Source organism: Nipponia nippon, unplaced genomic scaffold, assembly GCF_047370975.1.
Source record: "Nipponia nippon isolate SJK-2023a ecotype South Korea unplaced genomic scaffold, ASM4737097v1 scaffold_3, whole genome shotgun sequence".
NCBI lineage: Eukaryota > Metazoa > Chordata > Aves > Pelecaniformes > Threskiornithidae > Nipponia > Nipponia nippon.
The window spans coordinates 38789509-38806440 of NW_028262347.1; the positions used below are offsets into that span (position 1 = coordinate 38789509).

The following is a 16932-nucleotide window of genomic DNA, read 5'->3' on the forward strand; positions in this document are numbered from 1 at the left end:
AAGTCAATTTAGGATAAAGTTTATAAATTATGTATAAACAGTTATAACATATAAGAGAATAGAAAACATCTGGCTGTATGTTAGAATGCAAAAAGATAGTCCTTGTACTGAGTAAAATAAATGTGTTTGACACCCCCACACCCAAAATCTCACAGCATCCTTGAATTCTGTTTGCATTAGGTTTGAAGCGTGGATGAGCAGAATTTTCACAGGAGCTAAGGGAATTGGAGGCAGAAGCCCAGCTGTGATTCAGGCCGATTCCCATGAGCTCTTTTGAACATCTCACAGCAATGCATTGTTGTTAGCAACAAAGCACATGCCCCAGGCTTGCTTGCAAGAAATAAGGATGCCTTCCTCTTGTACATGTTTACTACACGTGGGCAATTTGTCAGGCTAACTAGGTAGTGTAAGTTGAACAAACCCCTGTGTTTTAGCAACCAGTGTATCTCAAGAGGTTGTGAGAAAAAAAAGTTCTTTGGGGTCTCTCAAAGGAACTGGGGGACCCTTCTGTGAGAAACACAGGCAGCTACTTCTGTACTCCTGATTTACTCCCTCTCTCTATTCTCACTCTTGTTCTGAATAGGCTGCATTACAGAACAAATCAAAATACAAACAATATTGAGATTCAATGCAGTTACCTATGAAAGGCGGAGACTGCACCTTTGGTTCTTTGATCTCTGCCTAAATGTCTATTGTATCATTGTTCGAATTCCCCCAGTGACAAACTACTGCCTTCATTATGTCATACACAGAAAGCTAGTTTTTCAATTCCCGTTCAGACCAGTAAAGTAATGATAATCCTCCAGTGCCGAGGATTCTGAATAGTTTTGTGTTATAAATCTACGCCATTACCTCTCCACCTCTAATTCCCTTCAAGACCCATTTCTGCCTGCAGTAGCTACTAAGAATTAGATAAAAGTCCATGGTTTATCTGAGGGATTGTTTAACTGTCGTGGGTTCTTTTCTTAGATGTAGGAAAAACTAGTTCTTGCTTTTACATTATAGATAATATTAGCACAGCTGTACAAAGGTATCAGAGGTTGTATCAGTATTTCTCACACTTCGGGGCTACAAGCATTAGACTTTTGCTCTGAAGTAGTTAGTATAAAATCTGATTAATGCGGCACAGTCAGCAATGACAGTTCTGTTGCAAAAGTTTCACTTGCCAAAAATCTCATGAGTTTCTGTTTTCTCCCAGCAACGCTCCTTTCAACTCTGAAACCGTCTTTTCTAAATTGCTGTGAATTCTCACTCATATCTTGCATTAATTCTCCTTTGTAAGAATTGTGTATTATTTCAGTTACTCAATAGCTTCCTTCTTACTGTTTCTTTTATCTGCACTCAGTAAGACATGCTCATACCCAAATGCAAATACTAATAATCTGTTCTTAGAAATGGCCACCAGCTTTAGCATTTACTGCATGTGAGAAATAGGTTTCTCCAGCTCTCAGCACTGCAAAGGCTAAAATATGACTAAACCAGATAAATTCAGAGTTAATATAATACCAGATCCCCCAATGCACCGTCTAGAAATCTCTAAATTTAGGGCAACCAAGCTCAGAAAAGTTACATTTTCCTTTTCTTTAAGGTCATATAACAATTACTTGTTAGCTGCGGTTTTGTTTCCCATCACTTACGCGTCCATTCCCCCTGTGCAGCAGGCATCTAACTGACTCTGTAACTTTCTTACTCTTTTTCTAATGCTCTACCAGGAACCTAAAGGTCTCACAACATTTATTTCAACTTTTAGGAGAGTGAAGGTTTTAATTCACATTGGAAAATTAAGTTACTATTTGTGGGATTTAAAACTCACCCTGATAAATATTTTGATGATGTGGACACGTAAAAGTGACAATTAGGAACTTCTCCCACTCCCAAAGAAAACAAAACAGAAACAGGAACAAAAAAAGCAGAGATGAAAATACCCTTTCCAAATCAGGTAACAACACCTATTTGCTAAGCCTCTATAAAATGCCACAGGTGCCCAAATCCATGACTTAGAGCATGTTGGGGTTCGCAACTCAACAATAACTGCAGCAAGAAACACTGCCAATTTTTTTTGGCTGCTTGATGGATTTGAAGTTTTACAGGCCAGGAAGCAGCCTTATTGATTTAAAAGGGGGGCATGGATGTATACATAGTTCCAGTGAACCCTAGTTGCTACTACTAGGAGTACACATACTTGTATAGTTTTTGTTCAACTCTCAGCAACAGTCCTAAGGTCTGGTTTACTATATGCTCTGCAGCTATGTAAATAATAATCTTGAATTTGAAGATTATGTACTTGTTACTTTTATTCCTGCAGCCGTATGAGAAGCAGAGCAAGGTGTATTTCAAGGTAGGTATATGGATTATTATGCCTGCAGTCTCCTGCTCTGACCCTTGAGAAACTGCAAAATGTTCACTGTTCCTCCTGGTAGTAGCTAACTTGGATGTGCTGAGAAAACAGCACCCATGCATGTCTAAGACCCTCTCTAATTGCTACCAGATATGCAGCCCTAGTAACTACCATGTAAATTGGTATAAAATTGTGTCTCACTTTCAAGTACTAATATGGACCTGTTACAAAACACTTCAGGATTTAAACTTTAACCAAATAATAATCTAAGTGTTTCCACAATGAATACCATTCTTTAAAAACAAAAAAGCAGAGGAAGAATAAAAATTGAAAATAAGTGGCATAAATAAAGCACGTAACGGCAGGGCATGCCTTCAATTTTTACAGCCACATGTTTGGAAAGATCTGTGTAACTAATGCAATGATTGTAAAATCATGGCCATAAAAGTCTTGTAACCCCCTGTACCATCACACTTCATCATCATGAAGTTATGCAGGTTTTCCTAAATAATTGGCAATGTAAACTTCATAGCACCCTTCAGCAATACATCCTTTTCTTCCCAAATGACGTCCTAAAAGATTTATTAGAAGTTACATTAATAAAACCCTCAAACGATCCAATTGGATTAAAGAAAAAAAAATCCCACTAAAACTAAGAGAGCATGCTATTCCTTTTCTATGAAAAGGACAGCAGTTGATGCTACCTCGTTCTCATGAGTCTCCCACAAAGGGAGAGGAGCAAGGTTTTCCAAGTCGTGTTGATGGATGGTGGAAGGGTACAGGACCAGTCAGTCTCTATCATGGTCACCTGTACTCAGTCCAGTGTGGGTCTCAAGTTGGCTCTTACTACAGTCACAACTATGGGTATAAGTCTAGCAACAGCAGTAAGGAACTCTGCGTGGGCTGAAAAGCAAGCTCACAGAAAGGGCAAGCAAGCCTGGCTGGCCAGCCAATTCCTCCAAAGCCAGCTCTGATTCAGGGTCGCTGATGTAGTCACTGCTCATAGTGAGGCACAGACTCACTCAGTGATGGGGCCAGTTCTACATATTTTGTAACGCTCTATATCCAGACCTCACAGTGCAAATGCATAATAAACCACCCCACAACAAAGCCTCATCCTAATTCCTCCTAGCTAGAGATTTGTTTAATCACAGCAGCCTGTCATCCCCAGGGCCTTCTGACTTGAGGAATCTTTCGGGTGGGCTACAGTGCTTATGTGACTGTCCCACTTAAATTTAATGTCACTGGCCTTGTTTTGAGCCTTTGCAGGATAGCAAGGCTTCCTTGAAGGAAAAATATCTGAAAAATATAATAAGGCAAGTAACAGCTGTCTCCAAGATCCATAATAGGATTAGGTTTCAGGATTAACAGTCCTTTGTTGCATGGAACAGCTATAATATAGCACAATCGAAGAACTATTTTTTGCATCCAGCATTATTTTACTATTCAAATCAATTAGTATTAGTGTAACATTACTACTGTTTCTTGTGTGCATGTGAGGACATGTAAGAGCTTGAACCCCTACTTATACCACAGCATGGATGGACAGACTATCTCCCCGTGACCCAAAAGAATGCATTAGAAGCTAACATGTCAACAGATGAGTTGTGAAAAATGGCTCATCGGATTAAAAATCAAAAATGCACTTACAGGCAAACGTTATGTAAAAATACTTGCTTTACGAAAGAAATAAGAACAAGCAAGCAACAAAAAACTGCAAGAAAGCAAAACCTCAGTTCCTCTCTCAAACGTTTCCTCACAACTCCATAGTGACTGGCCTTAGTTGGAGGCTGCTGGTTTGCTCTGATTTTGCTATGACCATGGGAAAATCGTTAATACAGGGCAGCAGCACTGTAATGCGCAGCAGCTCAGTTTTTCCAGAGTGGACTTGCGAGCACTATTAGCCAGAGCAGATGATTTACAGAGCAGTTCTCACTTCCCCGCTCTGGAGGAACTGACCTGCCGAGGATCACACGAAGATGGACAAGCCAAAAGGAGAGGCGGCATTTAGATGGAGTCTGGGAAACAACATGCTGATACAGGCATACTCTCTCCAGCCCAGTGAATACTTAGCAATACGCAAAGTGGAACAGCCTGTAATATATCCACCCTGGCTTGGGAAATTACTGACTCATGGGAAATCCATGCTTTGAATCCCAGAGAGAGGTCAGAAACAAGGCTATTTAGTCTTCACTGTTATTTGTTGCTCTTCCGCACAAAAATGACTGTACAGGTTATGGTGTAGATGCAAACATTAAAACTACCTAGGAGGTACTGTGGCAAGCTCTTCTCCTTCCGTAATGTGATAGTTGGCTGAGCTTACTAGCAATCTGTTTTTGACTATTAGGCTATGAATTCTGTTCACTGATGGAAATGGGAAGAGTTGAAAAAGGAATTTGAAAATCACTCCAGTAACGGTATAACAAACTCTTCCAGAATTGGCTGAAGAAAACATTGCTTTATATATTTCAGATGAGATAGTTAAGCTGCATGGCCTCTACTCATCTCATTTTAGCATCGGACAAATATTTTTACGCTGATGTTACCCTACATCTAACAGAAACTCCAATTGTTCTCTCTTCTGCCTAGTATACATATTAATTAAGGTACTTTGTACCTTTTTTCTGCATCTTCCCCCTCCTCCACCCATTCACTGCACATTTTGAGCAAATGCTGTTACCACCTACAGGAGCTTTTGAAGTCCTTCTTTTTCATCCTCCGCCTCATCATTGTCCCACGCGGGCTGGTGGAGTAGAGGCTGCGAGGTAAGGTCCCCATGTTCAGGGAACTCAGGCTGTATGCACTCATGGAGGTAGGAGAGAAGGATGAAGACACCAAAGCTGCTGTAAGAAATCAAACACTTGGCATACAGCACTCAGTCTTCATGGAAGAGTGCGACACATGCCTGTAACTCACCAATGAATAAAACAATGTGTGCGATGCACAGTAATGGTTTGTGCATTTCCAATAACAAAGACATTAAACATCATAGGTGACCCTAGGTAAAAGTAAAGTCAGCATTTCATGAAAATACCTGCTGGAAGCTAACAAAGATACTGTAGATAGAAAAAGTACATTCATAGTATACAACTTATTTTAGGCAAAGCATGTTAAATTAAATTTTTCAACACATATCCATGAACGGATGCAGATCAATATGTCTAGATACACTGATTTTAGAAATGCCTTTTTGCAGTAGGTGATTTCTGACAAAAGATTTGTAAGCAATGCTTTGCATTCAAGGATCGTGCTTTTTATATACTACTCAAATCTAATAGTTTACTCATACGGCTGAAGAGCTGGTTCATTGAGAATTTTCAAGCCTTTTCCTGTCTACAAAGGCTGCCTTGTTACAGAAAGGAAAAGGCGTAAAATGTCAGAAATAACCTTGACATGGCTATGAAAAAGTGTAGCATCCATAAAACTGAAAAGGTTTTAGTGCCTGAAATGGGAAAAGTATGAGTGAAAGAAGAGGGGAGGGAGGAAGAGGAAGAAGAAGAAGAGGAGGAGAGAATATGTCAGCAGGAAGAAGTGTGGAACATTACGAAGGCTTTTTTGAGGAGGCGTTTTCTGGAATTTCAAGGCTGGCATCCTGCAATGGTCAGGGTGGTAGGTGTTATAATGGTGGTAGGTGAGGAGGCTGCTGTGGCTGTTGGCACACGAATCCCAGGTAAGTTGCCTGTTGCTTCTTTGAACCTTCACTGCCCGCATGAAGGGATGATGGAAAAATCAGAAAACAAAAGGACCAGAGAAGAGGGAAAAGTAACTGAATTGCACAAACAAAAAAAAGTAAAAAAAAAAAAAAAAAGAAAATAAATTGAAAATAAAATAAAATGAAATAATAAATAACCTGATCTTGTCTTCTTACCAGGGGCTGCTAACTTGAGGAACAGAAATAAGATTTTTTTCTCAGAATAAATGCTTCTGATTGTGGGTTTTTTTGTTTCCTTGTATTTATTTTTTTAAAAATTAGTACTGAATCAATTTCTAATCTCCCTCTGGCTTTAGGAGCTAAGATTGCAAACTTCCTTAGAAAATACTAAGTTACTATATATGACCACTAACTGAAGGTTAATAAGTCTCTCCTTGCATTCATCTATATTAAAAAATAAACCCAGATACTATACATAGCACTGCCTAGAATGGAGATTTTTACTTGCCAGTCATTTCAATTTACTGCATTGACATTTTAATTTTGCTGCCATCTATTGTTAGCATTATGCTACTCCGTGCAATAAACGACTTCCCTAGGTCAGCAGCACAAAAACTCTATCCTGAAGCCTGGTTAATAAAGAAAAACAAAACCCTGGAGTTCTTATTGATTAGTTGGATGTGCAATTTAATGTTTTTTAAACTTGATCTTCGAAACTTTAAATTGATCATTTTCTATATGACATTAGAGACCATATTTAATTGCCAATTCTAAGTATGGGGAGTCTGGGATATGCCAAAAGTGAAGGCCAGTATTTACCAAGAGAACGGGAAGCACTTCAGCAGATGTGTCAAATACTGAAGGAAAATGATTGAAGTCACCTTTCATTAAATACAGTCTAGTCATCAATTAAATGCAGCGTAGCCGTGTCTTTCCTGAACTGTAGAATAACACTTCAAACTGGGAACTATTCACTGAATTTTTCTCTTAAAAACACCAAGGGATTCTCCTGTACTATAAATCTTGTTACTGCCTTTGGCCTGTGAGCTGCATTACCTGTGCCTCTCTGCTAGCTGCTATATCCATGATGGCTGCAGACATATACGACCTCATGCTGGACTTTAAGAGTAGCCAAAAATCTCGACTGTTCAGCTTGGACCCACGCCTTGTGTTCACATCTTACTCCGTGAGACAAAATAAGGGGGAAAAGGGTAGCCACTGCAGCAAGCACTGTGCAGTGCCAGAATAAAAGCTACCCTTTTGTTTCACTTTATATTACATGAGTAATTGTCTGAAGAATCTCATATTACATGAGATCTGTTAATTGTCTGACTATATTAACCCTCCTCTGCCTCAAAAGCAATGCCTGTCACTACAACAAGGAGTACACACCAGGGAAGGGAGCGGAAAAGAAGAGTACAGGGGCCCACCACGTCCCCGCGGCCCTGTGGGGCAGTTGGGACTCTGGGGGCCCCGGCACTGCCAGGCACCAGCGCCAGCCACCTCAGACACACTGGAAAATCTCACGTCAGCCAGAAAAGTCCCAGAAACAGCAGCAGTAGCCTGATATGGCCATATGTACCTTACAGATTTATCATATCTTCTCAGATGAAACTGTCTCTTTGATTACACACACAGACAGCAAGATTTCCAAACCTTAACTACGGTGCAAAAATTAAAATCTGATAAGAACAATGTGGCCAGGTGGATTTTCATTATTTTCAAGTTGCTGTGAGCCTTGTTTAATTAAAAAGACTGCTTCTAGCAGGAAATTATCTGGTAGTCTTTGATTTTTTTTTTAGCGTTTTATTTTCACACTGAGAGTAGAGATAAAAATGTCCTGCAAAGTGGGAAGGTACACAAATTCAGTTTGCTCAGCTTGTAGAAGGATAATCCCAATTCAACAACAGTTCTGTAAAAGAAAAGCCTATGGTGTGTAACTGTAGTAATTTAGCAGTAATTTGAGCTATTCCAACCCAGGGTTGTGTACAGTGAACATAAAACTAATGGGGCAGCAAGAGAAATGCATGTTAGCAGCACAGTATAAAGGAAAAAAACATGAAAAAAAATCTGATCTTTTATAGTGTTCTCCATTTTATTTTAGGGCTAAAATTTCAATTTATTTTATATACTGACTTTCCTGCCCATTTTAAATTCCTAACATGTTCCCATAAGAGTAGTAACTGAGCTCAACAGATACAGCCCTAATGACTCAGCTTATCCCAGACACATAAAGGGAGCTTTTCAAATTCTGCAGCATCTAGGCCATACCACACCTGATGAAAGGCTGTTTCCAAGAGGGTACTTCCTTCCGTAAAGCATGTTACATCTTGAATTGGTCGTGATATTGGAGTAGCACCACCTGGTGAGGGGCTGGGAAGGGCTGTAAACATCCTAGTTATTCTGCCTTACTTAAGAAATCAACTTTATTACCTTAGGGAGATTTCTCCCCAAAAGATGTGCTTATGTAGCTTTTGCAGATCCCCCTTGATATGATTTTGTAACGGCCAGTTCTTAACTCCGGCGTGGCAAGAGCAGTGCTTTCTCTAAGCATCTACACTAGGTCAAGGTGACTCGCACGTTAACAGCATCCATTTGTTTTACATGTTGGTTAAGAAACCAACTGCTTCAAGTAATACAATCATCTACACCAATCTTTTGCCCTGGTACTCATCTTCCCAAACCAAACATTCTTCAAAGGTTCTTTAACCAGCCAGAAATTGTGTGACATCTTTGCTTCAAAAAAACGAAAGATCTGTTTGCAGCGTACTGTCATAAATTAAAAGAATGGAAATATATTGCAAAATTTGGTCTGCTTCTGCCGTATCACTCCCTGCTCCCTCACTCCTCTAACTGGCTTAAGTAGAAAGGCAAAAGAGGTGCATCGGAATAAGGGAAGAACATGGTATCGCATGGGTTACTTTTTGTTCACCCTGGTCTAGGAGAAACTAGGGTCTCCTCAGCCACTAGTTCAATATCCACCACTCTGACAAACTGACTAGAGCATCGCTTATCCAGGGACAGCCTGGATCTTAGGTGGATGTCCAAGAACATGTACCATCACTGACATTTCTAGGCCTCAGAAATCTTGTCTTGGTCTAAAGGAGGCAGAAGCATACTACCACAGGCTCAGAAAATGGTACCACTGGTTCATGCAGCAACACAGGTACCTGTTCTCTGTGTATTTGATAGCCCTTGCTAATTCCTTGATGTCCATCAACATGCAGTATTTTAGACTGAATTTATGAATACTGTGAATTAGCCACTTTCTCAGGATTAGTTAGAAGACAAGACAAGCAGCCCCCATCTTCAAATACTAAGACATTTTAAATATATTCTATTTGAAAATGGAAAGGCATTCTCTTCAAGCATGTTGGTATGAAATAAATATCACGGTGAAAAAGGGTTAGGATCCAGGGAACTGTTTCCAAACAAACCTTTTTCATAAGCACTGACAATGACCCCATGAAGCAATCTCAGACGTACTTTAAAAGATGATGGCAATAAGTAATAATGCCATTAACAAGAGAAAATACGGGGGGTTTTTTGAGGTATTTTAAGGGAGAACAGGTGTTATTAATGAAGTGGTCATAACAGACTATCAAGTCAATACGCTGAAAAAAAGTTGGCTGTGGTCCTTCCTCCCTCCTCTAAATTTAAGAAGCAATTTAGAGATTCATTTACTGAAGTACCTAGTTGCCCCCCCAGTGATTGCAACAGTAGAGTCAACAGGTGTCTTTATGTACGTCTACAAGCGGGCAGAGCCGTTTCTCAGTAAAACATTTCCCTGTCTATCCATAGGAATCTCAGAGGGTACATTAAGGTCGAGAAAGCACAGAGCTGCTCAGAAACTGCAGAAGCATAACCTGGGGAGCTGAAACAACATTTACAGACATAACTGCCACGATAGCTTTCTTGACCATTCAGCAAGGGCAGACAAAGTAAAAGACAGAAAAAGAAAGGGGTGTTTGGTGCTACAGATCCTCTTACCATGCTCTGGGCCTTTCAGTGCTAGCCGTGTCTGGTGGTGAGGAAGGATCTCAAGTTTGACATTATCCGCTGCATTAGCCAAAAATTGCGTTGCTTCTGCCAACGTACAGTACTCCATGCTGGTGCCGTCAATGGACAGAATATGGTCTCCTACATGTAATGCACCACATCTACATAAAAGAGGAAAAACTCAGTATCATCAGGTATGCTCTTTGCTTGGAAAATGAGTTTTACTGCCTTCAAACTGGTCATGACAACTATGAGCGTGTTCTTTTTTTTCGAGAGAGATTTGTGTTTTGTAGGCATTGTCACTGGTCAGACTTTATATCTATTAGTATAAACCTTAAAAACAATTCAGTTAATACAGTATATGTCAAGACATCACTCACAGAACTGGAATGGGGTAGCTGACTATAAAAATATGTGTGAATGGCAGCAGAATAAAATGAGAAGAGCTTAAGGAGACTCAAATAACTTGGTCACATATCCCTCACACAAGCACCCAGTTCATCATTTTTTGAGTTATAGTTCAAACATTTATTAGTACAAAAGCTGTAAATGATGATGAAATTATGCAGTAGTCAAACAAATAATGAAACCAGGGCTAGCATGGTGACTTGAGGAGCGGGGTGGGGAGGGGGCTATCTGCTAAATCTTGCTGCACTCAAGAGACTGGCTACTGGATGAGTTGAGAAATGCAAACACAGCAGTCAGCATCCCGACGTACCAGTCAAGTGGACAGCTCCTTTAATTGGTTACCCCCTGCGAAATGGGAAAAAACAGAGGGAGAAAATTAAAGCATCCTGCACCATTGAACTGGAGAACACCCCTGGATCAATGGCCGTCACTCTCAAAGTTTCTACTGTAGGGAAAAGCCCACAGAGGAGCTGTAGACTCACTGCTACAAGTGGGTGCCACCAAAAGCACCATTGTCAAAGAGGAGTTACAAGGTAGGGTGACTGGGGACATGCAGGAGAAATTTGCTGCTGAAACGTAATATTTAAAGATTTTTTTAGAGATATGTATCTAGAAATATACTGTATATGTATAAATGCATACACACACACACACACACGCACCCCAGAAAAGATCCCACAGCTCTTAGGAGAGGCTTAGAGCACTGGGGAAAAACCTATCATTTTTTAACAGTTTAAATGGTTTTATTTAAAGGTTTCAATGAAGTGGAAAAATTACTGCAAAATAACTCCAAAATACAGAAGCCAGTCTTCCTAATACCTCAGTCGTATTCTAAAATATCAATAAAAAAATCCAGACATGAGGAGTTCCATTTCACTGTGCCACAAGAACAAGTGATATATTCTAAAAGAACACTTCAAGGTTGTAAAGCCTCGAAATTTACTTCCCTTGACAGCTGTTCCATATTGTATGCTTACTTTAAGAATTCCAGTGGGTTATTTATTTTTTTTTATATACTAATCTCATACTCATCTCTAATTACATTTAATAGTCAGAGCAGACCTCTAAACTTCTGTGTTGCATAGTGCAAGCAGACAGTCACATATTACATGGGGGCTGGCTTATGTCATTGAATACTATGTGAACAAGCTGAAGTAAATGGTGCCCTGGAAGTCTTAAACTCAGCAGTATGGAACAACAATCTGACAAAGTGCTAATTTTAAGACCTAGCAACCTTGAGAGCATCTGGTTCAGTCAAATTCATCAAAAATGGAAGGGTTTCTTTAAAACCAAAACAAACGAAGCTAGAAATAAAATGGATGTATGGACCTGCAGTGTCAGCCCTCTGTCACACTCACCTGTCTGCAATACTCGCAGATTTGATTTTGTCTATGACAATGACCTGTTTGTTGCAGCACATCGAGGTAGTTAGTGCAACCCCAAGAGCAGCACCAGGAGTTTTGGCAACTTCAACCAGCAGTGGCCCAGACGCCGTTGCTACTGAATCTGTTAAAATTATACAACAAAAGATCAATATTATACTAATGTGGTACTTATGTCATTTACATATTTTCCCGCATAAAATCTCCATGGCTATTCTGCTTGTCTAACCAGACAACATGCCACATGAAGAAATTCTGGAATAGCATCAGTTTAGTTGTCAAGAATTGGCTCTTAATGTTAAAACCAATAAAAGCAAGAGGAGGTTTGTGAATCTGGGATGTCGGGAAGCTTCTCAGTGTGTCAGAATCAGAGATGGAGCAGGTTAGGGAACGAGGATGTGCTAGCAAATCACTCTCTTGCACAACTAAGCTAAAAATCACCTGGAATTTAAAACAGGTATGCTGAAGAAATAGAACTAATAAAACAAGTAGAAAATTATCTGAAAAAAATATGAACTGAAGTGAATAGGTTAGAGAAGGATGCTAAATTAATTTTCAGAAAAGAGGGGAAGGTCTGTGGACAACAGCTATAATAATTAAATGAAGAAGGTGAAGCAAGGGTCTACCAGAAATCCCTCACAAAAAGAAAGGACAATTTAGGAGAAAATGGAGAAACTGCAGGAGGCATGACAGCTAGAAATGGTAGGAGTTGAAGCAAAACGCATGTGAGGAGGTTCAGAAGGTTCTTGTAATATCCTGTCACCAGATAAAGTACTGACTTGCAACAGGGCACAGATATTAAATGACCAATACCGAAACAAGAAAGCAGAAAAATAGGAGGCAGCAACAGTCATGATTGACGACTGTGGTGAGAAACTATGCCCAAGAGAGACAAGTGCTAGACAGAACAAAGAAAAAAGACAGCAGGCTGCTCCCTAAATGCCAAAACAAAGCAGGCAGTGATAAGGGTGAAGTACATTCTGGAGACTGCCTGAGAATTCCTACTAACCAACACCCATCGATCAACAACTCATCTCAGTGGAATAAGATACAGTAAGCGAAGGTGTCCTTTAAGGACATAAAAAGACTGAGGCAAAGAAAGTGGTACCAGAAGCCTTTGGAGGTGCTTACAATCAGAATAAGGAAAAATGAGCAAGCAAAGACATGCTGGAGTAAAGTTACCAAATGTCCTGTTAGCACACATGAAAGATTCGTGTTCACAGTGTACTGGAGCCTGATGTAAGAATACTAAGAAAACGTTCAACTGCAAAGTCTCTCAGAAGTCCCTAAGATTGAAGATGTAAAAGAAGTGTAGTGGGGCTTCAAAATATGGAGGAAAAGACAGATGTCAAGATATTCCATTCAGTTTTAAATCTAGAAAATTAGCCCAAAAATGTAATTCTGACACAGAAGAGAAAGACTGTGAAAGAGAGTATTATCGTACAAAACTAACAAGCTATATACCATGAGACAAGAAATGGAATGAGAGCTTGAGTAACTAACACTCAGCTCAGTTGCTCTTCCTAGTTAGAGCACAACATAGGTAAACTGAAGACAGAAGTGTATAACATATGACATGAAAAAAGGTGTTTGGATGGAATAACATACAATACCAGTAAAGCATCCATTAATTATTATAGAACTCCTTTTTCCCCCACAACTTGAAGTAATTTTTATATTCCTGTTGTCTTTTTTCTAGTTAGAAACCTGAGAGTTTGAAGGGGAGATTTAGTATTTTTGAAAGTGCCCATGAATTCCGAGTGATTAATTTTGTGCCCAACTGGGACTCTCTTTAAAGGCTGAACTTCATAGGCACTACCAAAATAAGCTGCTGCATAAATCTGAACTGAACTTTAAATTGTAATCCAAAAGGAGAGAGTTCACCCAGAAGCATTGCTGCCTGGAGCTTCAGGCACTAAATAGCTTTAAAGTTGGATGAACTGCCCTCAGCAGCTACCTGTCTTTCTCTTACAGTAACTGAAGGAGGAGGGTACAGCAATCAAATTGCTGTCTTAGATGCCTTAGTTAAGGTCTGAGTAAGACAGGGTGCATGCAGTGACTTGCATACAGCCAAAAAAGCACGCGCAGCAGAGCAGAATTTAAGAATTCCTGATTCCCATTCCTGCGCTGAGAAAAAATTCTTTTCTTCTTGAATATTCCAGTGGTTTCTGGAGCTACAAACAAGCTCGCATTTACAAACATATGGGAAGAAGACTCAAACAATGTTTGTCATCAGTACTGTGACACAGGTTTGAACTCGCATCGATCCAGAAAATGGCAAAGCTCAACTTGTTACTGGCCTCTATCGCAAGTTCTTTCTGTAACGATTGCCTTGAGGAGAGGAGAGGAAACTAAATGCAAATATCTGTTGAGAATGAGCAAACCTTTCAAGATGAGGCTCCGGAGTTACTTGAGAAATGCACGATCAGCTTATGCCCTAGCGTTATTTCCCAGGTGCCTGTTGAAATGCACAGGGAAGGCAAACCGAGGCAGACAGGATGAAGAAATAAGATAACTACATTAGAGGAACCAGAAGAGAATAAATGGAGTGTGTCTAACTGCAGAAAATAAACACAAGGAAGAGAAATCAGAAGGCAATAATCAAGCACACATTCCCTGACAGAGAAGGATTAGTTTATCATGTTGAAGTAAAGCATGGATATGAAAAATGAATCATACAGGTATAAATTATTCATGTGTGAAGATGTTTCAGTCATTAAGATATTTATACTGTGACTGAAGCACTTACACACTATGTTGATTTATTAGCTATGTAATTACATAAGATATACTGATGAATGTTCGTGTGAAAAACGCTCTAGATTTTTGATTTTGTTAATCATTTTTCTCACTTTTGAGCACTGCATCTCAATCAGTACAAGAGGCTTGATTAAAACCTCCCAGAGGAAGCGCATTGCTTTCCGCATGCTAATACATTTCTTCAGCTAGATAGCGGCATACCTTTTTTATTTGACAGCTTAAATCACTGGCAACAAGAGGTTTCATTCTGAATATATTTTTATGATGTGTAAATATACTATATGATATATAAAAAGTTTTGGATAAAATAAGCAGTGTCACCACCCCCCTCACCTCAAAAGATAATCACAAATGATTTTGAAAGTTGAAAAAAAGAATTTTTTTAGCCTGATAAAGTTACCACATTGCATAAGTTTCTTTATGTCCGTATCTACTAATCCTTACCTATCCTCACAGCTTGTTGAATACAGTTCAACAACTGGTGAGTGGCAGGGGACAGAAAACCTCTTTAGGATTCCCACAGTGGGGAAGCCAAAAAGTGAGCTGCTTTTATTAGGCAGCAGAGGATCTACATGTGAAACACTACCTATAAATGCCCTAAAAAGGGAAAAACTTCAGTCATAGCTTGCAATCAATAATGACAATAAATTCACAGGAAACCAAACTTTATTCGTTTATGATGCTTTTCTTTTTTTCTTCCCAAAACCTTCCTGTACTTAAAGCTGGGAAGTGCTGCTATACTGCGGGCTTGTTCCTGTAGGAACACTGAGCTCTCTCGCTTTTATCTGTGCTCTGCAGCTTCTCACTTCTCTAATTGGAAGGTTTTGGGTGCTTGCTTATTTTTTTCAGAAGTCACGGCAACACAAGGTATAAATAATTTTTTTGAGTAGCTTAAAAGAGCCAGACAAGGAAGAAGCATGTCAAAACAGATTTTGACCTTAAAGAGCCAGATGAACCAACGGAAACACACAGCTCCACCAGACTGCTGTTGATCTTGCCTGGATGCTGCTGTATCTTCTAGCAATGATTTGAGTGACAAACAAGTGGATACCTTACTATGTCACACTAATTTTCCTCTCGCCAAGCTTCTTCCCTATTAGGTGTCCACAGGCTAACGATTTTTTCACCTTAAAATTGTATATAGCAGGTCCATGTAGCCTTCTCTGTTGTTGTTGTGCTTCTCTGACTGAAAGCAGCAAAAAAAGAAAAAATAGCAAGTCTGTGCTGGCTCAGATCAGTAAATAAATGCGTAGTTCCTCAAACCTTGCAGTTCTCCCAATGCAAAGTTTTAATGCTTTTGTAGCAACGCACTCACAGATCTAAATGTGTCTCACTCCTGTCAAACTAGAAGCCAGCATTTCACAGAAATATTTTTTTCTTGGTCACAAAAATGTGCCCTGCTGCTCCTCACACCTTTCTTTGTTCCCTTCATATAAATCTTTGCAGCCCACAGATAATCAGTAGAGCAATCTCTCTCTCAGGTAAGAACTTTCTTTTGTCCATTCATTTCTTGGCAGTACACTGGATTCTTTATCTTCTCTCTCTTTTTCTGTAACCCTAATTTTTACCAGTACCTGTGTGCCTCATGCTCAGACTAGTCAAGAAAGCATGAAGTTAATTAAAACAACAGGACGCCCAGATTACATTTTCAGAGCAGTAAGCCTCATTAAGCTCAGGTCATATGACACCTGGGTATCTTTCTGTAACACTCCTAAAAGAAAAAACAGCTTCTACCCCTAAACCACAATTTCCAGTACTAATATCCAAAGATTGGACTAGTAGCTGGGTGGATCACAGAGGTGTATTTTAGTGAAGTTAAGGAAGATTGTTGAGAACTGGAAAAAATCTGAACTCTCTGACACTCCATCCTTTACGAGCAAAACATTGGAACATTTACAGCAAATCAGTTTGAATCCCCCCATGACTCTGAAATGCCCTACACTTTATTCTTGCTTTCCTCTACTCTCTCTGTGTTCTTTTTTAATTCACGAAAATCAATAATTCTTTCCCAGCACCTGCTCAGCAATCATACATGCTACCACTCTGATGTATATGGGACAGTCATTGATTGTTCTCTGTTGAGTAAACTCTCATAGAAGGACCCTCACAAGCCCTTAAATGCAGAAATGCATGGCCATTTCCTTGAACTTGCTTTCTTTAATGAAAGTACAACAGAACGTAGGGAGGCGTGTGCATTAACGTATGTGAGCCAGTGCGAGTTACAGACGGGGTCCAATACAAAACACTCTATTGCAGTTGGGTCTTACTCTAGAGAAGCTGAGACAACCAACATACCGCTGTCAGCACTCAGTGCACAAGTAGAAGGTAGATGGAAACTGCAGCGGTGAGTCTGGTGTGTAAGGCACAGAATGGGATGACAGCAGACCCAGCTT

At 39.7% G+C, this 16932-nt stretch overlaps 1 protein-coding gene across 12 annotated transcripts in view; it reads right to left on the reverse strand.

Annotated features, from left to right (window-relative positions):
* The window catches only part of GRIP1 (glutamate receptor interacting protein 1), a 331519-nt gene that overhangs the window by 38221 nt on the left and 276366 nt on the right, over positions 1-16932 (reverse strand). For 7 of the 12 annotated variants that reach the window (XM_087764280.1, XM_087764278.1, XM_009463213.2 and 4 more), the window contains exons 8-10: positions 11756-11903; positions 9981-10150; positions 5026-5181 (exon numbers count right to left, since the gene is read on the reverse strand). In XM_087764280.1, coding sequence (XP_087620406.1) covers positions 5026-5181; positions 9981-10150; positions 11756-11903 — 474 coding nt within the window. Of the gene's footprint in view, positions 1-5025; positions 5182-5883; positions 6040-9980; positions 10151-11755; positions 11904-16932 lie in introns of all 12 variants that reach the window. The other 5 variants (XM_087764277.1, XM_087764276.1, XM_087764283.1 and 2 more) reach the window with 3 other exon arrangements.